This window comes from Anabrus simplex, chromosome 1 (genome assembly GCF_040414725.1).
Source record: "Anabrus simplex isolate iqAnaSimp1 chromosome 1, ASM4041472v1, whole genome shotgun sequence".
Taxonomy (NCBI): Eukaryota; Metazoa; Arthropoda; class Insecta; order Orthoptera; family Tettigoniidae; genus Anabrus; species Anabrus simplex.
In genome coordinates, this window is record NC_090265.1 from 1,137,656,975 (window position 1) to 1,137,683,467 (window position 26,493).

General features: G+C 36.3%; 1 protein-coding gene across 1 annotated transcript in view; it reads left to right on the forward strand.

Moving 5' to 3' along the window:
• Positions 1–26,493, forward strand: part of poe (E3 ubiquitin-protein ligase-like protein poe) — a 797,274-nt gene that overhangs the window by 556,290 nt on the left and 214,491 nt on the right. The window contains exons 51-54 of the mRNA XM_067137373.2: positions 3,594–3,755; positions 12,957–13,118; positions 14,510–14,684; positions 14,986–15,136. Of these exons, the coding sequence (XP_066993474.2) occupies positions 3,594–3,755; positions 12,957–13,118; positions 14,510–14,684; positions 14,986–15,136 (650 nt within the window). The remainder of the gene's footprint in view (positions 1–3,593; positions 3,756–12,956; positions 13,119–14,509; positions 14,685–14,985; positions 15,137–26,493) is intronic.

Consider the following 26,493-nt stretch of genomic DNA (forward strand, 5'->3'; position numbering starts at 1 on the left):
TCTCGAAGATAACCAAAGTCGACCGCTTCAGCACTATGTTGTAAATCTATCACTAAAAAGTGCGCAGATAATACTTCAATTATATTAAATTGTATTATATATTTTCCCGTGTAAAAGCATTTGTAGGCTTGATCATTGAACTATTCACCAATTCTCATAAACATTTTGAAGCACAGTGCCGGACATTACGTATGTTATGCTGCTCCAAGAACTTGCACAGTGCTTAATTTAAATGACTGATCTTCGACTTCTTATGGATTTTAGGATCTCACATCATGCAGTGCTAATCCCTATAGTGTTTTAGTGCTTCTTGAACTGCTTTTAGTGAAAGACTTATCCTTTACTTATTGTTTTCCTATGCATTGTTTTCTATTTTTATTTAATCGGCTGATGATGACCCAGAATAGTGGGCGAAACCAGTACTGCTTTTAATCAAATGAGAATGTAAAATTTACATTTCTTATATTGTATTGAATATAATATATTGTATATTGTATTGAATAAGGTTGAACCACTGTATTTCTTGTTTCAGTTTAAACCCGTATATATATGTTTTGTCGCAGTGCCTACTTTGCTGATCCCGTATATGTACAAGATATGATGTCACACTTTCAATTTCCAAGGAAATGTTCAAAGAAGTTCGCTCTTGCAGATATCCCACTCCCTTATGCGTGTTTTGGAAGCGATTTGATGTTATTTTGTCTTCGTTGAGGTGTAATATCTTTCCCACTGTCATCATAACGTCTCGCAGTACTCAGTCATCTCTTCTAAACGATGTAATTGAAGGTTATCTGATAAATAGTGATTCTGGAGAGGATGTTTTTGAAGGGGAAGATAGTGAGTATATTCTGGGTGATAATGAACACCAAGAAAGTGTAAGTGAAAGTGCTAATGATGAATCCTGTGACGAACTGTCACCTCCCTCTGGGAAGAGGATGAAAGCATTGCATATTAGGCCTAGAAAGCAAGCATCTGCATTTTCGTTCTGGAATCACCGACAGAAATCTTCATGCTAATTCATCAGAGATTTAGTTTTTCTTGTGCTTTCTTACTCATTAGTGCAGGTTATAGTTGAATCTACTGTCAGTTACTACAAACAGGTGATTGAAAAATACCCCCTAAATCAAGGCTACAGTTGTGGGTTGATCCTACAGTGGAAGATATTTGTGTTTTTTTCCTTAACAATGCTCATGACTAGTATTAGAAAAACTTACTATGCAGGAGTAGTGGTCTTCAGATGGTCTCCTTCACACTCTCGATTTTTGGACGAATTATGTCAAGAATTTTCATGAACTCAGACACCTCTAGAGACTATTCAATGTATACTAATGATGCTTGAGTGTATTTTAAGCCTGTATTCAACGTATTCCAAGCCACTCTTTGAGGCGTGTAGTATCAAAACCGGCCAAGTCACAAAATCTACGAAAATGAGTTAAGGTTATTAACATGAAGTAGAAGTATAGTACTATCAGGTGAAACAAGAATATGCTTTGAAATCGTCCATGTCTTCACGTTACAGAGCACTGAATTCTTGGTCGTGCAACAGAATGGGCCAAGTCATGCAGGCAGTGAATTCAAAACCGGCCATGTCATGTTACACCATTATTCTCTGGAATCTTGTGTTGTTATATTATGCAACAATGTGATATCAGTAGGCAAAATCGTTCCTTATATTGTACAGTGTATTCTTTGAAGTCATAATATTTCGTATTTTGTTCGTTTGCAACACTGATTTATGTATTCGCAGGCTTCTAATGTCATTTGTGCAAAAGCAAAATTTCCTGTGTCTCGTATTTTGTCATTATTGTGTAGTATAACGTGTATATTTTTCCGAGTGGTGAACTGAAAAATTTATTTCCATACCTTGTCCTACATAATGGAAACATCAATAGATGAAACTCCCCAGATCAAGTGCAAGAAAGAGAACAACAGATACTTCACATTGGAAATCACAACAACGAAAGCTAGAGTGGCAAGAATAATATTTCACTTTATTATACTACAGATTATCAAAGTTTCTCTCGCAAATTTCTGTTCGTGTAAAAGGTGAGGTATTTTACAATAATGATCTTGGGAAGTACCGAAGTCTGTGTAAAAGAGGAAAATCACTGGCTCAAATGACACCCCACATAGTGAACAAAGGCATTACTCTTCCTGTCTCTGAATCAAAAGACATAAAAAATCCCTTGCAGAACCACTTTGGTTCAACATGGCAAGATCATCCATCACTGCAGTTTAATAAAACTAAAATATTAGCAAGTGAAACAGCTTTCACTGGTCATGAGAGTTCCAACACCGTCTCTGAAGTCTGCATCAGTAGTTCACGTGAAGAGCCTGACATTGTATTATAAATAAGAGCAAATTGAAGGCTTAAAACAATAATATTACTTAGTATGTGTGACCAGTACCTATCTTAATAATGATTCTATTAATATAAGTGACTATTATTGTTGAACATTTTCTTTTACTGTGTTCAAGATGTAAGTGAACTACAAACTTTTACTGAGATAAATCCTATTTTGGATTCTCCTCAGCTTTATGATGTTCTTCCTATATGCTTTTTTCAAAATTGCAATAAAGAAAAGTAATTACAATGCCAATTTATTTTCATTAAATTGCCTTTTTTCACAAGGTTTTCGAGTTTAAATTGAATACAGTTTCAGAAAAATAGCCTGAAATTATACAAAATTGCAACAAAAACGGCCAAGTCAAAATTTATATTAACAAAAAAGATGGGTTCATTGTAAGTCAGATTTCTCAAAACAGTGGAACTTAAATAATTTTCCATTAAGGATATAACTATGAAAAAAAATCTCTTGTGGCTATCATTGCTTTGTCTCTACAGGTTTTTCATCTATACTGAAAAATATGCCTTCAGTGACTTGGCCGGTTTTGATACTAGACGCCTCAATTATATTCCAGTAATAGTATTGTTAAAAAATATTTGTAAAAGTGCTTATTCCTTTTAAAAAAAACCTCAGCCAGGAGGACTCCCTTGGTCAAGAAAACATGGCAGTGAAAAGGTTAAATACTGAATTTTATAGATTTAGTACATTTTATGCCATCAGTGATGTGTCTTAATATGTCGTGATACATCGCCAAAATTCTCCTGATTTTTTTAGTGTTGTTGGCATGTGTGCCATTTCTTATGGTCCCAGCAATGCTTCCAAACAGTCGTGTTTTGAGTAGGCGATACGAATGGTGTCATCAAAGCTTCAAGAGTACAAAGATGTTTGTTGTGTCTGGATGTGAATAATGGCAACAAATGTGGGGTTGCTTCCTTCCTTCCTTCCTTCCTTTCTTTCTTTCTTTTTTTCTTTCTTTCATAATACCATATTTATGCAAATAATCCCCGCACCCTAACATTAGGAAGGCTGATTTTGAGAGGGAAAAAAAAAAATGCCAACATTGACGCAAATAAAACCTTAACCCCAATTTCGTGTCTCAATTTTTAAAAAAAATATATGCGGGTATTATTCGCGTAAATATGGTATGTTGCAGATGATGATCATAATCGTGAATCCTTCCAGCATGTCTGGTAGGGTGTTGCAGTTGATGATATATCATTTAAGTAGTAATCATTCTTTCTACAGGGTGGCAGTGCAGGTTCAGAAAGTGGTGGAAGTGGTGTGGACAGCATCACTGGTGAGCACAATGTATCTGGCCGTAGTTCAGCCTATGGAGATAATATACAAGAACCCCTTGCTGGTGCTCGTAGTGAGACAAGTTCACTTGGAGCTCCTGCTGGCTTCCAGGTGAGTAAAATAACATCTAACATCTGCTTTCTACCCTCTTTATAAATGATCCAGGTATTAGGTTCACTTTCGTCTTTGGATATATACAGTGAAACCTCGTTAGTGCGTTCCTCATTAACACGTTTTCCTGCATACACATCATAAATTCAAGGTCTCGATACTCATAGTATTAAATCTATATAAAAGTACCTCATATCCCTTGTGAAAGAAACTTGATTTCCTTGTGTTGCTTGTTGTTTAAATGGGCCTAACATCTAGGTCATCGGCCCAACATGATTTCCACCTTGGGTAAGCGTCGTCGCCACAGCTGCGTGATTACGGGAAAAGGCCTTTGTGAACTTCAAAGGATAAGTTGCACTTTCAGAGAGCAATCCATTAGTCTCATGAATGTTCAGTTTTGCTTGCCGGTTAACAGCGAGATCGCTGAATAGAGTGAGTCTGTTCGTGCTTTTATTTTGCATTCCATTCTGAAGGTTATATTTTTGTGTTGAGTGATACAGTGAAGTGTGGTTAATATTTTTGCATGTTACGATAGCCTATATCTGGATTGGGAACATAATCGTGTGAAATTGACTAGCGTGGTGCATATTCGTGTTGTGATAGCCCAGTTATGGAAAATGGAAAATATTGTGAAATTCCTTAATAATGAAGTCAAAATTAAAATCTGTCAGAAAATGGACTGATATAAGCGCATAGATGTCGCGGATGATAAAATTCGCACCTTCGAGTTTCGACTCGATCACTCAAGTTGATTGAAGTTTCGCTCGATTCAAAATGGCAGCCAAAATTTCCTCACAGATCGCAGTTGCACATGGTCGAATGTAGCCTCCAATTCATTGTCTATAGTGTGACCAGAAAATAATGGTAAATAACCCACTCCTCCGAAATGAAATTATTCTACTAACATTTGTTTTAGAAAGAGCGTGATCTACAATAATACTTTGGCCCCTGTGCACATGTTTTTCATATTTGTTGTCTGTTGTTTTTCATACCTTTTAGTGTACTTGTTATTTTATAATCCTGTAACTGTACAAGAGTATGATTCCAATTTTAGGTTAGGAAATTTTCGTAATTTTTAATATAAAGTAGTAAATATCATGTGACTTTTAAAATTAAGATGTAAGAACATAATATTGTAAGAAGAATTTGTAGTTAGCGAATATTGCATATGTGCATCATTATATTTTTTATAAATTTCTGTTTGGGCAAGAGTTTGTAAACATGGCCTGCCAGTTAAGATTGTGCAACCTGGAAAACCGTGACTATATCAGGAAAGATAGTTGAAGTCGGTTAAAAGTGTTGCAACATGTGGTTTAGAATCCCAGGGTAGGGCCGGGAAATGTATACTGAAGATGGTAATTCATCTATGAGGATAAACGTGCAAGATCGCTATTTGCGGGTCAGCAGCTGGGTAACCAGTCTGAAAGCTCCGATTTCGAATGAGGCTGCATTGACTAAGAGACGCTTGAAGATGTGGCAATGGTAGTGTTTTTTCCGGTGGATTTTGACAGACGTTACGCTACATGGAGCAAGCCTATATATACATGTGTGCACATGCAACGAGTGTCTAATTTATCATGGAGTGATGGATGAAGCATATTGTGTGTGTGTGTGCGACGAGTTTATTATTATTACTGTTCTTGACTATTGCAGTTGCTGTACATGAAGATTACCATTACTAAGTTTTTGCTGTTTGAGTTCTTTACGGTCGCGTTACTGTACCATTATGGAGTCATGGCGAGTGCATAACTCGACAATAAAGTTCCCGATAAGCAGTAGGTGGAAGACACTGTATAGTGTTCTTTTGTAAGTCAGACTGTGGATTATTCCTCTGTAAGGAAATGCACACTGTGAGATCATTTATGTGTATAATCTGGAGGTAATATGTTGTTGTGCATAGAACTAATTATGACTTGACAAAAACGTAGGCCAAGTGTTTATTATTACTTGCTCATTCTTTGAATAATACGACATGGTGGTTGTTATTTATTAATCCCACAGCAGACATTTTACATTGTGGATGTGTATGGCTTATTGACAGTGTATAGTGTGGTGACTGGGTTTGTTTCACATACAATTATAACCCGGGATAAATAGATTCCACGGTGATGATGATATTGTGCTAATGTATATAAGGTTAGGAAGGGACAGTCTTCTTATCCGTAGGACATTACCAATTTGAAGCATGGCCTTCAGAACTATGTATTGTTATGCAGTCTTACTAATAAATGGTGTATAACTTTTATACAAGGTTTGTACACTGTTCATGTAAAATTTGTTGCTAAAAACGATGTGTAAGCTTCCTGTGTTTACGCACATTATAACTGTAAACAGTCCTACTAATAAACTGTGTGTACTAAGTTTACACTCCTCTTCAGCACAAAACATTACCAATAAACTGCATATAGGCTCTATCGTGTATAAGATTGTTATAAGCAGCAATGTTAATGCATGGCAATTGTTATACACTGGTTATACAGTCGCGGGACCTAGTTTAACAAGTATATAAGACAATCCATTGCATTTAACAGTATTTCCGTGCACTCATATGAATACCATTGGTTGTGTAATTTGATTAATTGTATTAATTACGAGTTTAGTGACTGCAGTGGATTGAATTAATGAACATGCACAATAGTCACTGTGAATCTCTCTTGGGTGTCTATGCCTGAATTTTAATGAATTGTTGCCCTAGCCATCTTGCATAACATAGTCGTCGATAGTAGTGAAGAGAATATAGTGGATCAATCTTTGCCTCCCGAAGATTAATAATAATAAGAAGAAATCGTAATTGTAGTCCAACCTCCCAATTTGCATGGTCAAGCTGCCAGAACTACTTTCATCAGTAATTACTTTTGCGGCGACGAAAAATTAAGAGCAGATATTATGTGACTACAGACAATGTTCTTTACAAATTCATCTTAATTTATATTTATTAGTAAGACCGTTACAATACAATGGTGCTGATGAAACAACTAATAATGTAATAATAATGAATATGGAATGACATGCTTCAGTGCTTTCTGAGAAGTATTTTTATTATTATTATTCAGTATCCCAGCTAGGGGCCCTTGTCCTTTTTGTAACTGTCTACATTATTCACAGTTCTCTCAATAATTCCGCGCAAATTTGCTATTAACATCACATTGGATGTCAGCTGTTTCACACCTGATGTCACGAATATTTGTCGATTGGCAGCTGTTAATCACCTCGTGTTGCCTCAGCCTTTGCGATATGCAAAGTTTAATCATCCTATGACACGGCTTTTCAAAAGGTTTTGCTCGTAGATAAGCAGAAAGAGCGATCTTAAAGGCAGTGTACATGACGAAATACGTCAGTGAACTACAGGAAGGGATTCTTACGGTTTGCAACGAGTGTATACATGTGGTATAGTAATACAATGCTTATACAACGTTTATTAGTAAGAAAAATCTGCATTGCTTATACAGGGTTTATTCATTGTATAACTATACAAGTGTTAAACAACTGTATAACAACTTTTTATTAGTAAGAGTAATGGTGTATAGCTTGTAGATGTTGTTTGTGTATGATTATTTTGGTTTCATCACGTGATAATTATCATTGTTGTTTGTCATGTTTTATTTTGTTTCGGGAGTAAATTCATGAAGTGAAACTTGTGGTAAATCTTTTATTGGTGGAGTAAGGAAAAACCTGGCATACTACCCAAATTTAATATCAGAGGTAAACAGTAACAGGTAAGGTTATAAAGCAAGTTTGGAGCCTCGTCAGCCTGATGACCGTTGCCTTGGGAGAGGGAGTTCTTTCATGCTCCACAGAATCAGTTATTCCTGTAAATCTTTTGCAGGTGGCACCCAATTTCGTTATTTATATTTTATTCTAGTTACAATTTATCCATTTAGTATTTTCTATTTTGCCAAAAGGTTACAATCACCTCCGGAAAAGGTTTCGTTTTTGTTCTTTTGTGTTTTTCACACCTTCTAATACTTTCCTCTCATCATTAAAAATGGTAGATAGGACTATAGTTTTCACTGTACCCATGGATACACGACGTAAAATGCCTTCAAGTCGAAGAAAATCGTATCTAGTGTTTCCATATACCTGTTAGATGCTTTTTATTTCTGTATTCATTAGTACAGTTTCTTGCTAAACACATTCTTTTTCCTTGTCCCCTGTAGAAAAGTCTTAACGAGGTTTCACTGTATTTCTTTGATTTTGACTAATGTATGGTTATGGATTTTGTCTTTGATTTGAAAGGAGAATTGTGGACAACAAGCAAAGTTTCCAGAAATAAAAAACAGGATATGTGAATACGTGACTGAAAAGAGACATTTTGGATGTACAGTCACGAGTGAAATGTGTCGGCTGAAAGTTATAGCAATAGCAAGAGAGTTAAAAATTATGGGTTTTAAGGCTAGCCTTGGAATAGAGGGCTCACGTGTTTTCTTGAACAAAATTACTTCAGTTGTAGTAGGAAAACTAGCATTGCACAACTTCTCCCAGCCAATTATGAACAAAAGCTACTGAATTTCCATAGATCTGCTATTGGCTTGTGCCAGATAAATTCATATTTACTCTCGCCAACTGGTAATGCAGACAAGACATCAGTATATTTCGATTACGATATGCTAAGTTGTTCCATGATTATTTTATAATGTATTGTATTGTACTAATTACAGTTTTCAATATAAATGTTTAACAACGCTATACAAATTTAAAAAACAACCTTTTTTCAAATTTTTCCTCCTTAAATTAGGGAGAGAAAGGTAGCTTACAAATGCTCCACTTCTCTTTAAGAATTTTGAAACGCCGGGCTGAGTGGCTCAGACGGTTAAGGCGCTGGCCTTCTAACCCCAACTTGGCAGGTTCGATCCTGGCTCAGTCCGGTGGTATTTGAAGGTGCTCAAATACGACAGGCTCGTGTTGATAGATTTACTGGCACGTAAAAGAACTCCTGCGGGACTAAATTCCGGCACCTCGGCGTCTCCGAAGACCGTAAAAGTAGTTAGTGGGACATAAAGCAAATATTATTATTATTATTATTATTATTATTATTATTATTATTATTATTATTATTATTAATTTGGGAACGTCTATGTGATTTTAATGTAGGAAAGCTAATGACAGTTACTTATTTCTTAGGTTTTGCAGTAACATAGTTGTAAAAACAACATTATTCTTATGACAAATGCACAAAATTAGGATTTCCAGGTACCAAAGACATACGTTATACACATATAAAACTTAGGTTAACTAGAATTATACAATTCATTCTTCCACATTTAAATTAGCTACAGGCTGCAGTTGAAAATCTCAAAACTCAAAACACTAAGATGCCTGGATGCAGCTTTCCATAAGATTATGGGAGAAAGAGTTTTAGAAACTAAATAGAGTACAAACTGATACTGGAACCTGTTTCTCTTAATTTACAACACAGTGACAAAAACACAGACAAGACTCGCAGCAATACGAAATTTGAATGCAGCTTGGGAGGAGATGAGGAAGATGTACTGACAAGACCAATGGATTAAATTCTGAAGGTGGTGTATTTAATAATTCAGTGATAATTTACTAGAGATAGGAACATGAAGAAGAACTCAAACTAGGATCATCGCAATAATAGGCTTGTATGGCACGAGGGAGCAGCCAAAAGAGGAAGATAAAACCTGAAAACTCAAAAGGACAGGACAGTCCCCACCTATTCATACACTGCCTTCATTAATCCTCAAGCAGAAGCACCTTCACTTATAACAGGAGCAGGCATGCAGTGCATTTTGTGCACCATGTGCATTTTTTTTCTTTCCTCCTTAAAAATGTCTGTATATTTATAGCTGATTCTTTTAGGGATGTTCTTTAAATAGCTCATTCATATTTAAGAACACCCCCATGTTTTATTTACAGAATTAATAATATAAGTTACAGAAACAACCTTTTAGTCTATAGATATTGTTACAACACAACAACTTTCACAGAGATAGTTTATTGGCATGGTTCTTGCAAACAAACTGTCTGCACTGATCTCACACAATTCTCATGTTGTTCTTTGCTTGTCCACATTTTCTGCCTCGTTTTCTTCTGGATATATTGCATAGTTTACTCTGCAACTTCTGGATAGTACCTGATGAGAAATGTCTCCATATCCGCAGTTATGCTTGGCATTATTGCGTGAACATTTGGTTGCTCTTTCATCAGTTGAAGAGCTAGATTTCTGAGGAAAATCCTCCTCCTGTCTTTAGGGTTGTTCTCATTTAACTCATAAACAATTTAAGAATTTATACAAGATATTTTCATCAAAGCATAAAAGAGCACCACAGGCCATTTTTTCATGATCCTTACCACTATGACGAACACATCTATTCCACTGTATCCACACCCCTTTTAGTGATATTATAGTCCAGAATGATATGCGACTTATTTGAGTCTTGTTGATTTTACCAGTGTCATGCATGGTAGATGGTAAAATAACTTTGTTTTTAGTAACTTGAGTCAAATCTTTTTGATTGCCAAATATTGATGATCTGACCTCTCTGCCTTTGTTTGGGTAGGAACTCAGCTGGCAGTTCTTTCTTATTTTGTCTAATAGTTCCAATACAAGTTATGTTCTTTTCAAGTAACCCGTTTGATAAAGGCACACTTGTATACCAGTTGTCCATGGTCAGGTCAATTAATCACTACTGATCTGCATTTGTTGCAGTTGCCCAGGTGGCAGATTCCCTATCTGTTGTTTTCCTAGCCTTTTCCTAAATGATTGCAAAGAAATTGGAATTTTATTGAACATTTCCCTTGGTAAGGTATTCCAATTCCTAACTCCCCTTCCTGTAAACAAATATTTGCCCCAATTTTTTGTTTTGAATTCCAACTTTATCTTCATATTGTGATCTTTCCTACTTTTAAAGACACCACTCAAACTTATTCGTGTACTGATGTCATTCCACGCCATCTCTCTACTGACAGCTCGGAACATACCACTTGAAGTCAAAGAAATATTAATGTGTATTAAATTCCACCTATTAAATGCATAGAGTAATTTTAATTAAGAATTAAAACTTATTAAGTAAATTATAGGGATATGTTTTTCCCTTTCTTTTTTTTAAAGGGCATCTTCAGCCTTAATCTCAAACTTGAAAGATAATAAATCAGGATCCTGATTGCTCTTAATTGTAGTTAATTAAGAAAATTTACAAATTATAAATGTGAGAATGATGGTGTAGGTTCATGCGTCAAAAAATGAGTGAGAGGGATGACTGTAGTTAAAATATTCTTATAATAAAGCCTTGATAAAGCCTTGCAAACAGTCCTAATGTATATACTTTTATGAATGTCCTTGTCTAAAAATGTGGGAACAAGTTGCATATTAGTAGTTCCATAAGAACACAATTACTGCTGCAGTGAATTGAACCTTGTTAAAAGGTGGTGTATGAAGCACGAAAGATTTTGATACTTTAGGTAATAGTTTAAATCTATTAGATAAATGAAGGTAAATAATTACATGATTTACTCTATCACGGTAATCCTTTTTATCAGGCACTTCATTGTTAAAAACTTTTAAGTACGATTGATTGAGGGCATAAGAAATAAGCTTGGAGCTTAAACAGCTTAATCTTTAGAATAACGAAGAAAAGTGTTATTGATTACTCCAAGTGGAGTTTAAATAATTTTTAAAGTTGTTAGTTTGTTGTCAATCTTTTGTGATGAGATAAGTCTGCAGTCTTCTTAAAGCACGTTGCATGAGCAAGGAAGAGTGCTTGATGGTAAGTAGCTGTATTTATATTAGCTAGAAGGTACGACTGCGGCTGCTTATATAGAGAGTTGAAAGGGAAATGTGGTTTAATGTCTGTAACAAGAGGAGAGTTAAGAATTAATGAATGAAATTGAAGGAAAGGTGAGTTTAAAGAAAAAGTTGTGTGTAAATTCACTTACCCCTTTGTCAAATATGATGTTAATTGGTTAAATTAAAGGCGAGTCAAAGAAAAACGTATGTAATTTCATTTATCTTTTTGACTGTTATAGTGTTAATCAGTTGCTATGGTAGCATTGAAATGACTGACACTTGCGCTTCTGGTGTTATATCGATGTGAGATCAGGGGTGGTGGGTGTGGTGGAAGGGGGCGGGGGAGTTAGGCGTGGTGTTAAGTTTTTGTGTTATTCGTTGCGGTGGGTTTGTGGGGACGGATAGGGTAGAAGTTGTGTTTTTTTTAAATAGATGTAAATTCAAGATTATTTAGAATATTGTTTTGTTTTAAATTTAGTGATTGCAATATAAATTAGGACTGTTTTTAAGGTTTAATAAAGGCTTTAATATAAGAATATTTTAACTATTGTCATCCCTCTCGTTCATTTTTTGATGCATGTACCTACATCATCCTCACATTTATAATTTGTAATTTTTCCTTAAAAACTACAATTAAGAGCAATCAGGATCCTAATTTATTATCTTTCAGGTTTGTGATTAAGGCTGAAAATGCCCTTAAAAGAAAAGAAAAAGAGGGGCAAAACATGCCCCTGTAATTTACTTAATAAGTTTTAATTCCTAATTAAAATTACTCTATGCATTGAATAGGTGGAATTTAATAAACATTAATATTTCTTTGACTTTACTCTGCAATTCAATACAGACTAAAATATGAGAATTATAACGTGTAACATGCCACTTAGTCGAGCAGCTCATCTCCTTTCTCCCATGTCTTCCCAGCCCAAACTTTGCAACATTTTTGTAACGCTACTCTTTTGTCAGAAATCACCCAGAACAAATCGAGCTGCTTTTCTTTGGATTTTTTCCAGTGCTTGAATCAGATAATCCTGGTGAGGGTATACACTGGAACCATACTCTAGTTGGGGTCTTTCCAGAGACTTATATGCCCTCTCCTTTACATCCTTACTACAACCCCGAAATACTGTCATACCCTCATAACCAAACCACACCTTCATCTCACTTGGTACATACGACTCCAGAGAAAAAATTGTGTGTCATATTTTCCCTGGTGTATTTAACAGGAAATAGTTGGGATTTTCAGTGGTGAATGGTGAAATTAATTAAAATCTAGAACTTGACATAATGTGCAATTGACCTTATTCAAATGTGTATTAATTAATTCTTTTCTATCCATTATACATTAGAGAGTTATGTGTTTGCCGCTATTGTAATGGTAAATTACTGCTGTCTGTCTTTCTGTAATTTTCAGATTTTCACTAGTGGATAACTTACTGTATGTGTGATTTCAGGCACAAGATCCTGATGGACTAGAAGCTGAACAAGAACCAGAACCTGATACAGAGAGCAGCTCCAAGTTACATGCGCTGCGACTTGCCATGCTGGAACGTCTTATGCAGTTTGTGCCCCAACTGAAGGATGTTGGGGGTGTGCGTGCCATTCCCTTCATGCAGGTAGTTAACCTCTACTCACATAAATAGGAAAAATCAATTAGTTCTTATTTTGTATTTATTTATAAAGATTATTGAAGAAACAGTTTCATATTCATATATTTGTGAACAGATTCATAGAATCCTCAGCTCTAACATTAGTATTTCTCACTAAAACAACATTGATGCTTTGTTTACTTCTTTTATTTACATTTTTTACTTTGCTCGAGTGCATGTTCTTGATTCACAAAGTCAGGACAGATTCTGACCAAATAATGAGTTGTACTAGTGACAAAATTACAAAAATCACAGTGATAAGTCCCAGAATGATATGAAATTTAGTTTCCTATGTTTCAAACTGTCACCATATGGAAATAGTTACTAGTAAGATAACTAAGTAGCATTAATTCATTGTTGTTAAATGTTGATGTTTCTGAGAACAGTAAAATCACTTTATTTTATGACCACCAACTGAAAGCAATAATGCATCAACAGACTTTTCAGATATTTTAGCCAGATATTTAGTTTTCAAATGGTGTTATTATAAAATTCACGCAAAAGAAGCGATGCATGTTTATTAAAAAAAGTAACTGACAACTCTAATTAAATCCACTTGCACAAGAACATTAACTGGTCCATGGTGGATGTAGCAACCATACTTTTGCCAGGCAGATGTTATGTTTCATGTATGTTACAGTGTGTTAATAATGGCTAGTTGTGAATTACAATCTATGATTCGATTTATTATGCAAAAGATCATACTGCTGATGAAACTTGCTGAAAATTGTGGGATCTGTATGTCCCTACTGTGATCAGTAATGGAAAATAAGGAGTTGCAGGCCCAATATTCATATCTAAAACCTTCCTTCCTCAGCATATGAATGCAAAAAATCAAAATTGTCAGCCATGAAATTTCTAGAGGCTTCAGCAACAATATTGTTCAGAATTGAGACACTAGGCTGTCAGAAGCTGTGTGTGTGAGATGTTAATAGGTCCTTACAAAATGCAAATTGAGGATCCCATTTCATAATGGATAAGGATCATCTACTCTGCTCCCCAGAATTTGACAATAATCAGCAAAGTCTCATAAACATCACCAACCTCTACATGGATGTCAGATCTTTGATGATGATCTGATTTGTTTACATCCACCATAACAACTAATACTACTACTAGTGTCATAAATACGCACTGCATGATCACGTGGCCATTTCTCTGTTCAACAAACATGAGTGACATGGATCGCTAGAAGCATGCAGCCATGGAAAATTGGCTTCAAATGTGTTAACCCACAGCTGCTATAACACAGTTTGTATTAGGTTCATCTGTACACTTTTTGCTGTCCTGAGAATAAACATCTACTTCAATTGTTGATTATAAATGTCTCTTCTCAATACCCTTTTAATACTGTGAAGGTGGTGTTGATGCTGACTTCTGATTTGGATGGTGAAGAAGAAAAGGACCGTGCCTGCCTGGAGAGTTTGTTAACAGCCTTCATCAGTGAGCTGCGTATGAAGACTCCTGATATAAACAATGTGTGTGATCGCAGCAAAGAACGGGAAGTTCATCTTGTTATAATGCGCCTGCTTAGTGAGTACTAGCCTCTTGTATATGTGTTACGTAGTATTTTTATGGATGCAAGAGCATAATATTCACAGAATCTTGTATTCCCTCATGAAAATTATTTTTGAAGATTTTTGTTGCATCAGTTCCTTTTGAATAACAAGATATAAAAGTGACTAGCAGTTTCATTTCCTCTCTATATTCATGTAATTTTGAACGCTAATTTTCCAACTGATTTAGTAGCTTCTATTTTGTGTGGTACTTAATTATAAAACTTTATTCTGATTTATTGATTTTGAATCACTGTAATAATTCTGTTTCATGGCAGGTGTTCTTATGTCTCGCTCAAAGTCCAACTCGAAGACTACCAGTGATAATTCAAGTTTTGTGTCTCAAGCAACTGCAGCCATGTTGCTACAGGCTGGAGTCATAGACTATTGCTTGACTCTTCTTAAAGCTCTCCTGCAGTATTGGAAGAGGTAGGTTGTGTTTTTTGTTGATCAATTGGGCGATAAACTATTTAAATATTCAAACTGAGAAAGGAAAAACAAAAAAGCAGGGCTTCTTGTATGGAGACATAGAATAAGACATTACAAAATAAAATATTTCAATTCTGTGCTGTTTCCCTTATGTAGTGGTGATAAAATTACAATATATATATATAGTAAAACCTTGATAATTCAAAGTGATCAGATCAAAAAAATCGGACTTTGAATTAAACAAATTTGTGCGAAACAAAAAAAAAATATTGAAAATATGTAAGTTAACATTGTATTTATGACTCGAACCCGGATACCTCCGATCCTGTAGATGAATAAAGCAGAAATTCTAAGAAAGATGATTCCCATTTTTTCAGTCTAGAATACAACAAGAATAAAAGGAAGTGGCAAAAATTGGGTATTGCAAGAAATTGGTTTCATTTCCTGTATCAAATTTTATTTATATTAAATCGATAAAAGTAAATTTCCACTTGTTTGATACTATATATTTGCTTTAAGCAAATTATTTTTAGTACCTTGATAATTCGAAATCGGTTAATTCAAAATCTCGCCTAATTCGAAGCAGCTCTCGTTCCCGGAAATATGAGGTACGGTTTTGCATGTTATTCAAATAGTTTAATTTGAAATACAGATAATTCGTAATTCGAAGAACAATGCCGGTCCAGTCATCAAAATTCAGACTTTTAATTCAAAACTGCCTTTACATTTAAAAAAAAAAAAAAGTATTTTACAGAGTAATTTAAATTCAAAATTTCTCCACATCATGAAAGAACGCGCCTTCCAGAACTGAAGTGTTAACTTTGCGCTCTTTCACCTATTTCGGCGTGCCTACAGTGTGCTTCATATCTGTTATGTTCGAGCAGAATTGTAATTATTTTTAATTCGGCGTTTTAAGGAACGCCACAATATCACGTAGCAGGCAGTGTGCAGAGAGGTAGAATCCGCGAACACTCGCAATGCCGACAGTTGGCGAAAAAGCGTGGCTTAACCTTTACATTGCTGCGCTCACAATATTGCGAGCGCGGAGAGTGACCTCTGCTCTGTTGCACCCGTAATATTGCGAGCGTGACATTCTTCTGACTTTATCAACGCAATACTTCCAATGTTGATATAAGAAGTTATTCAAACTCCGTGGACGGATACATGCATCTCTCTGCAGTGGATAGGAGCTTACGAAATGACAATCTGTTGATTCATTCATGAGTTATTGAGATAAATACGACACTCTGCTTTACGAGCTGCTCTGCGGTATGCCCGGCATGCAAGCTAGCAGTGAGGCTCGCGTCAGGGATGAGTAAGCTACAGTATGTCGACCGTCGGTAAAGCGCACGATCTTACCGAATCCGAGGTTGTAAGAATGCTATCCACATTAGAATCGGAAGATGAATATTCTGATTTTAGTGATTTCGAGAATAATGATGATAGTGATGACACCGATTATAATGAAAGTACAGAAGTTGTCCAACCAGCCAGGGACAAACTGCTTAGACTGACAGAGACATTTTCCTTCCCCTGTACCACCCACCCCGAAGAAGAGATTTCCTGCCAGGTACTGCCATGTGTGTTCAAACACCACGCTTGATGAGAAAAAGAGGAAAGAAAGTAGATATACGTGTGAAAAATGCGACGTTAGACTCTGTGTACACCCCTGCTTCGGAAACTACCATACTCTAGTAAGGTACTGAAGGAGATGAACTTGTTTCGTGCAAATCCAAATAAGACGTGCGATTTCAAAAAAAAGGTAGGCTACCCACAGTTTTGGAATTACCAGTTTTGTACAACCCTTGATTAACTGGTCTGGACCATTTTTTATTATGAAATCAATCCAAGATGTGTAGGAATTTTTAATGCATTCTCAGTGTTTTAACTTGAATAATATTTTACTGTAAAATTAGATACATTTTTACTCATTTTAGACACCCCTGAAGTTATTGTCTTCACTTTAGTTATATATCGTTTGGAAGTAGCCACCTGTAGCCACTGAAACATGCAAGTTGAGCTTTTTACTGTTATTTTTAATTATTAGTTCAATTTTTGTTCAATTCTTGGTCTTTTATGTTGGACAACCTTGAATTTCCTGCGCAATATATAACTAATTTTGTGTTAGAAAAATCAGTTTAAGACCTTCCATATTTAGTATAAAAATATATGACAAGCAGGCAAGAACCCTCTGGTTTTTCCCATCTTATTTCTGACTTTTATGTATTGCAAGTTAATTAAAAATAATTCAGCACGGGGCTTTTACAAAAGAGAATTTATCTCAGCAATGAAAAGGTTAAAGCCTATAATCAATTCGTACGCACCAAACAATGTTGTCGATGCCGATGTAACTGCATTGTTTGTTTATTTTATTTTATTTTAATGCAGAGGCCAAACGGACTTATGGTTTTAAAGGAAAGAATTGCCAGCCGGGAAATGTACTGTGTTGCTATGCAGTGCGCACGGAAGCGAGAGACTTCCTTACCCTGTCATAGGAAAGTTCGAAAAGCCACGATGTTTTAAGGGCGTTGAGCACTTTCCATGCCAGTACAAGGGACCTAATAATGCAGACAGTACAGTAATCCAAAAGATAAAGTATTTGCACAGGAAAGCCAGCATAATTTTTCCTCGTCTTTGAATCGTGTTTTTTTTTTCCTTTCGTTGCGCGAGGTTATGTTTGTCATTGTTTTATACAAGTGCATTATTTGAATAATGTAAATGCACCTTGTTGGATAAATTTCTGGAATAGTGTTTTCCATGACATTTGGAAAGTTTAAACTGAGAATCAAGGTGATTGCATGCATTAATGGGTCTTAGAAGTGCCATAGCGCGAAATCTTACAATTATAGTCACTGTACTGTTGTAATGTGGACGGAAGCAAGAGACTTTTTCTCCCCTCGTCATAGGAAAGTTCGATAAACCGTGATGTTTTAAGGGCATCGGGTAATTTCCGTGCAAGCACAAGGCATCTAAAATGCATACAATACAGTAATCCAATGAATAAAGCACTTGCACAGGGGAGCCAGTACGGTATACATTTCTCCTCATCTTTGAATCATGTTTTCTTTCTTTTGATTTCATTGCATGAGGTTATGTTTGCCTGTGAGTAATCCAAGTGCATTATTTGAATACTGTAAATGCACCTTGTTGGATACATTTTGGAAATAGGTTTTTTCTTTTTCATGTGCATTTGAGAGCTTTAAACTGTGAAACAAGGTTAATTGCATGCAGTAACGGGTCTTAGAATATATTGTGACGCCGCAAGGGTTGGCGTTTCCGAAGTACGTGTCAGCGGTTAATTCGTAATCATGATGTAATTCGAAGTCCAATTTTTGCATCCCAACGACTTCGAATTGACGAGGTTTTACTGTACATGTTTCGTTCCTTAGGAACGTATTCAACTACATTACAATGCATAGGTAAAATTACAAAGAATTTATTTCTCAAAAACATCTTTGAAAGTGCCTTGTTATGCTTAAAACAATATTAATTTTAAAAAAGATAAATTAATTAAAATGTGAAGAGGGTTGAGTGGACCGGTGAAATGGGAAGGGAAGATGGATCTACTTATGTTGTACCCTAACTTAAAATGCTGTGTACTGTGTAGAGATGAGAAGAATGCAAGAATGAAGAATGTGACCTGCAAGCACAAACTTCCTGCTCTGCTCAGACAGATCGACTTTTATCTGGTCTTATCTGCTACACGAAAATATTGACTCACACTTTACAGTTTGCTGGATTGCAACTGACAAGAGCGAAGACATGCCAGTAGAAGATAATACAAAGTCCCGTGGGTAGTAGCGGAGTTGCTATGGTAACCATTGCGTCATTGGCTCTGCTAGTGAAAACCCCTTCGCCCCATGCCTCACCGGGCATGTGCATTCTTCTGATCTCCCAACAGTATTTACTAGAACAGATGTTAAAAAAGGCTAATCATAAATTTACTATACGCAATAATATAAGTGCTTATAACTTTCCACTTAGATTTATTATTAGCATTTTTAATTATTCATGGGTTCCACATTTGAACTGGAAAACGCAGTTCTTGTTTACATCTTAAAAGATCTTTTTATATGTTTCCACTTGAAAGGACTTTAGACATAGAAGAATATCGTCAAACTCAAATCTTATTCTGCTGTTTTTATTCACGTTTATTTTAAGAAGGCTCCACGTGAGAAACGCAGTTTAAGAACTATAATTGAATTAATTGTACAAAATGTTTTAAAATACAAGCTTGTAACAATTTGACGACTACCAATAAATAATAAACATATATATAAATTATCGGTGACTAAAATGAGTGTAAATGACAAGACAGTGGGCGCCACCTATAAAACAATTACAGGAATATATAACTGTGTAGAGCAATGAGTAACTCCCTCTCCCAAGGCGACGGTCATCAGGCTGAAGGAGCTCCAGACTTACTTTATAACCTTACCTGTTTACCCCTGAAATTAGATTTGGGTAGCAAGCCAGGTTCATCCATACTCTACTGATAAAAGATTCACTGCAAGTTTCCTTCCATGACTTTACTCCCAAAATAAATAAAAATATATAAATTACCTCAATAATCATCACTTGATGAGACCAACACCTGTTCGCCGTTAACAAAGGGCAACTCTACAGACCACTAAAAACCACATACAAAAATAAATCATTTGACGAGACCAACTCGTGTTTGCCGCTTACAAGATCTAATTACAAACATCTACAAACCACCAACATGAAGAAAGAAACATCACTTTACGAGACCAACTCGTGTTTGCCATTTACAAGGCAAATTACAAAGCACTAAAAAACACCAATTTAAAAATCACTTAACGAGACAAACTCGTGTTTGCCGCTTATGAAGGCAAATTACAAACGTCTACAAACCACCAACATGAAGAAAGAAACATCACCTTACGAGACCAACTCGTGTTTGCTGTTTACAAGGCAAATTACAAACCACTAAAAAAAAACCCACCAATTTAAAAAATCACTTAACGAGACCAACTCATGTTTGCCGCTTATAAAGGCAAATTACAAACATCTTCAAATCACCATAAAATTATTTTCACTATTTACATTTATCATACCTTCAGGTAAGAGTCGCACTGCACTCTACTGTTGCAGAAGAAAAGCCTAATCTGGTAGAGAAAAGTACGACGACTTTCTCTACGTACGGATGCAACCTTCCTTACGAAGAGCATCCCTAACCTTATTTACACACTTCATAGACGTCTTGAGTCCTTCTCGAGTGCCACACAGGTTGGTGTAACGCCTCAGGTTTCTGCAACTGAAAGTGGATACTCGGCCGACGATTTCCTCGACCAAGAATCAGCTCTGTGCTCAAACACACATCCACTACCGAATCTCGATTCTGTACGCATCACCACATCCACTGTACATAATCTCGTAGAAGAATTGTAGTCCAACTATTATACAGAGTTGGAGTTACAAATAAACACTTAAGTAGCGTCTTTGACCTAACAGCCACCAGAAACTCATTAGCATCAGCGACATATAGCGTGCTCACTCCGAAAACGATACTCAAGAACAATACAACATCGCCTAGGACTATGCGCAAAGTAGCTCCCGCGCCCCGGTCCGAGTGAGAAACACACAGAATCAGCGACAGAAACACACAGAATCAGCGACAGAAACACAATCAGCATCAGAGTCAGAAACAGCATTAGAATGACTTGCCGCACACGCATACCTGCTTATATAGGCTTACTACACGTTGTTATAGCGTCCTGGAAAGTTTACTGGTAGCAGCGCTCTCACAGGCACTTCTTGACACGTCACTCAGTCAACCCAACCTCGCTTAAAACAAAGTCCTCGTATTGGCTATTGAGTGTCTGATGTGACATTGAACGTGCACTCACATATATCCACATTGATCCACTCCAATTCTTCAGCCTATACTACCTGCCGTACCCCGTGTTTCCAAGCCACTTTGTTGCAACACATTCAACAGACTTCAACCGTCCTTCCCGATATAGTCGCAGTTTTCCCGGTTGCAAAATCCTTACGGCTAGGCCATATTTACAGACTCTTACCCAAACGGAAATTTATACAAAATATAATGATGCACATATGCAATATTCCCTAATTACACATTCTTCTTATAATATTACGTTTTTACATTCTCAATAAATAAAATTACATGATTTTAACATTACAAACTACAGTTGACCCTGCTTTATGTGTAACTCTGTTCTACGTAATTCGTATTTGTACGTAATTTCCTTTAGGTCCCGGCAAAATATAATTTAAAAGCATGTTAATTAAACCTTATTTATACGGAATCCGTTTATACGTAATTCGCTGTTATACGTATTAAGTGTCAGTGAAATAAAACTGAGTTTTGCGTAATTGTAATGAGAATGTGCTTTTTAAAAAGAAACTACTTTATTTAGGAAGCTTCCTCTTTGTCGGCGAAGGCGGCAGTAGAGCGATCGGGTTTCGGTGCTGAAACAGAACACAGAGTTTCGCCGAGTGACTTTGTTGACCCTTACTTACTAGCGGCTTAACAAAGGCGAGTCCCCTTCGCTCCTCCTCTACCTTCGTCGTTTTTGATACGCCACCAAAGATTAAGATACATTATAAGCAAAGTGCGCGGTTTCGGTGCAGAAACAACAGAAAATACAGTAAATTTGTTTGAATATGAGGATTACTTTCTTGGGAACAACGGAGAAGTAAAATGTCCACGATGCCCGTATCTGGTGTTTACTGTTGAACAGTAGTTTTGTCATTCAGTTGCTTTTCATTAGCCATGGAGAACTGAAAAAGGAAACGTTATACGAGAAGTGGACGCTAATCCACACAAAACAAAAACTGAAATCGCTTCAGACTTAGGGATTGCTTATACCACGTTATGTACAGTCATCAGCAAAAAACCGCTATTTTGGATGAGTTCTTAAAACTGGGCTCAAAATCAGCAAAGCGCAGCCGTCAGCAAGAAGGATGGTACGTAGATTTGGAGAAAGTACTTTTCACATTGTTCCAGCAAAAGCGGGCCGCAGCTCTACCAATTAGTGGAGATATGCTGAAGGAAAAGGCGATAGATTTAGCTAAAATTATGAGTATCACTGCTGCTTTGAAGGCTTCATCAGGATGGTTGCAAGGGTTTAAAGAAGAGATGGAAAGAAGAGGTTCTGTCGGGTATCGTAAGCGATGATCAGCTTCCAAACATCTACAATTGTGATGAGACCCTATTCTACAATCTCCTTCCTAATAAAACATTAGCTGAAAAAGGTGACTCATGTCATGGAGGGAAGAAAAGTAAAATTCGTGTAACAGTATTTGTCGCCACCAATGCAGATGGATCTGACAAATTTTCCCCACTTGTGATAGGAAAATCAAAGAATCCGAGGTGTTTTAAGGATGCGAAAGCAAAACCTAAGGAATATGAATCCAATGGAACAGTGGTTGAAAAACTGGACATTAAAATAAAAAAGAAATAGAAAAGATCCTTCTCATGGATCATTGTGCAGCACATTCAACTCAAATCGTTCTGCAGAATGTCCGAATGGAATTTTTCCCTCGACTGTACCAGTGTTCTACAACCGCTTGATTTGGGCATCATTTCAAATTGTATTATAGAAAAATGCTGGTTCGACATTTAATAACACTGAGTGATGCAGGAAATGAACCTCTCCATTAATTTGCTACAAGCCATGGACCTTATTTCGGCTGCCTGGAAGCAGGTGTCTTCCTCCACAATCAGCAACTGTTTCCGCAAAGCTGGTGTCTTACTAGAAGAGGGTGCCTCTAATGATGATTATGGGGACGAAGTTTTGCTTGGCAACGAGCTAACGCTACCGAAGGGTGTAGAATTCGATACTTTTGTGCATGTCGATGCCAATCTGGCTGTATGTGGAGAACTACCGGATGAAGAGATTATTGCTGATGTATGCCAACAACGCGGATGGACCAGCTACAAGCGATAGTGACAATGGATCTTGACACCTGAACTGAGTGAAGTGCTAAGTGCAATCGAAGTGTGTAGGCGTTACATCAGTGCGAAAAAGTGTAGTGAAAATGCTTTGAATTCATTACAAAGTTTGCTGAAGGAGGTTTATACTCTTAATGCAAGGAAAGTGAAACAAGCCAAACTATCTTACTTCTTTAAGGCTGGGCCAAGTTCAAAATAATATTTTCTGTCTTAACGTATTTATTATTTGCAAGGATTTACACATGTAGGTCTAGTCCATTGGTTTTTCAGTAAATTTGTGATGCATTGCGTAAGTCTGATTTCTAAGTAATTCTGAGTTACAAGTAGTTTTTTCTTTTCCCCTTGATATACGTATAAGTCAGGTTCAACTGTATATACGAAAATTTCCTAACCTAAAAATTCGGGGATCGTACATACGTACGGTTACAAGCTAGTTTATTATTGTAGATTGCAAACCAAATATTTTGAACTCGGTACTGTATGTCCACAACGACATGAACATCTTCATAATTGTTACTCAATATCCAGTATATTTGACTTGAAAGTCTTCAACTTGCTGGAAAAGAAAAAATAGTTAAACATTACAATTCAAAGGTTTCATCATGTGTCGTTGTTTTAATGTACACGTCATAGGGTTTTTATCTTATGTAAATAGGTTAATATTTATCATGAGATTTATATAATTGCCTGTTTTCCAAGTCCTTTGTACAGCTGAGGATCACACAAAAATGCGTCGAAACTAGTCCTGAATAAATTTAGAATGTTGTAATTACATCTAGACAACATTATTATTGTATTGAGTAGGTGGACCCTATAAAGTTTAAAAACTGAAATTTCTTACAAAAACTGAAGGTGCAATCTCAACTGGAAATAAGAGATACGGGCTTCTCTCTTTACACAGAGCATATTCGAGACTATTTCCTTGGAGTGAACGGAAGAAACAAGATTGTTTATCCTGAATTGCTTCCAAGCATATTCCACAAATGTATGCCCCTTTTTTCTCTACCCTGTAACAATGGAGAGAAGACTGTGCTGTTGCACCCATACAAGACTTTTAAACAATGGTCCAGTTTGTGAAAGTTTGGCATAATGCAGAATAATTAATGTATTTTGAATTATCAAAAGAATTGACAAAATATTTTGTATTATATGTTGTGTTAGGTACTTTTTTTTAAAATAATAATGCAGTTTATACTAGTAAATAGTTCTTGCCTAATTTGATTTCCCATTGTTACCAACAGTGTTGTGACATAAGTAAGAGAACATGATTTATTTGCAGGATAATAGTTTTCATACATGCATTTTGTAGCAGTATTTTTTTAGCTGCAATTTAATTGTAAGTTTAAAACTTCGTTGTAATGTGGTTAAATTTACTTCAGATTTTGAAAAAGTTTATATCATTGCATTTAAAGTCCTAGAAACCCTGCTTTGAATGTGAATTTGTCTGTGTGCAAGTTATAACATTTAAAATAAAATTTTCAATGCTCTAACTTCACACTGTTCTATGTACTATTTTGAGAGAGAACTGGAATTTGATTCATTGTACCACAAGAAAAATGTCATAACTCCAAATGGGGGTTACGTAAATGCAGTTGGGGAGGCTTAAATTTACTCAGTCCTCACTATCTCTCCTACGTCCTCATTTGTAGAGGTGTTAGGCTTTTGTGTACACTTTTACAGCAACATGTGGAGTTAAATGACGTGGCTTTACACTGCAGCATAAGAACATTGATTATCTTTTGCTTCTCCTGTAAAATATAGTGTTTCTGAGTTGTATCACTTTTCTTGCAGATGAGCGATGTAAAGTAAATATAGTCGGTTTCAATTACTCATATCATGTCGTTTGTTTCATCTCATTAATTCCTCCGATGGGGTTGACGTCAGGAAGGGCATACGGTCGTAAAAACTCGCTGCGAAGATTTCTCGCTTCATACTCGACCCCTTAGGGACAACGGATAAGGGTATCATATTATGCAATATTGATACAAAATAACCTAATGGCCAGTCATTTGTCTCTGTCAGTTGAGCAGTAGGCCTACCACACAGTAAACCTGATCATGGCTTTCGTTTGAGTTATCGTCATGTTACAAGTAACAACTCTCATTATTGTTCCGTATTGAAGATGACGTTAGGCATAGATATCAAGGATAATTAAATAAAAAACCACCTATAATAGGTGGTTTTTTATTTAATTATCCTTGATATCTATGCTTATCGTCATGTGCCGCCAACTTCCCTGCTACCGGCATGTCTTCATTCATAGTGATGTCAGCTTCACTGCCATCTTGTCAGCCATGCACTGCAATCAAGAACATTCGAGGTCCTGTCTTTTTGAACGTTTTAAAAATAGTTTTGTTCCTAACTGTACAGCCCAAATAGTGTGAATCTATTACCAAATGGTTTCTGGAGATGGTCTCTGACATTCCCAGTTGGTGTAAGTATAGCAGAAGCCACTCCTTTCGAATAAAGCCTTGCTGTAGAAAGTGTGCCAAACTACCAGCTGCTAACTATCGTATTTTACAAGTTGTACTTCCAATTGTAATACATAGTGACTGAAAGCATTCTTTTGATAACTGCGGATGTTGAAATCCAGACCCGTATTTTTAAGTATATTTCATGCTTGTTCTCTACATTTATCACATCAGGATTTGTCTAAACAACTGTAAATGAGATAAGAGAGACTGCATTGTTTAGGTTAGGTATGCTATCAGCCGGATAGTGTCAAAAGTTCCACAACGGAAACACGAAAGTACTGCATTTATGGATATCTACAGGTGTGGCGGTAATGCATTTTATTATAATGTTTAATTTCATACGTTTGTTGTCTCCAGTTTTTTATTAATACAGCACAGTAGAATCCAGTTTTAATGTGCCAGCTTTTAAGGATTTCCCACTTTTAACAAAGAATTTCGTAAGGCTTAGCCAAATCACCACAAGCACAATTTTATTTAAACCCCCTTCTAACGAACCCCGATATAATGAAAGATCTGCTTGTAAGGAATATATTTCACATAAATTACGATTGCACATCCCGTTGTAATGAAAATTTGCGATAATTTTTTCAAAAGTTAATAGTGTTATTTAACTTCTGTTTTCACATAATCTCAGTCCGATGTTAACACGCTAAATGAAAGCACTCCTTTAGCTATGTGTGGAACTGTGATAAATTAGCGTGGCCTCTGGAAATCACTCTTACCAGCAAGCAGCAGTCAGTGTCATGCTCGACACTGATGGTTAGTTATGTCCGTTGAACTGTAGGTAGTACTGGATTGATGGCTGTATGGGAGCGAAGTGTGCTTGCCGGTGAGACTAGCTGTATGGCCCAGAGGCATCACTGACGTACATGTGCATGCTGCAAGACTCAAGTAACTTCATGAAATATAAACATTTAGGCGGAAGCTCTCTTGCAGACTTC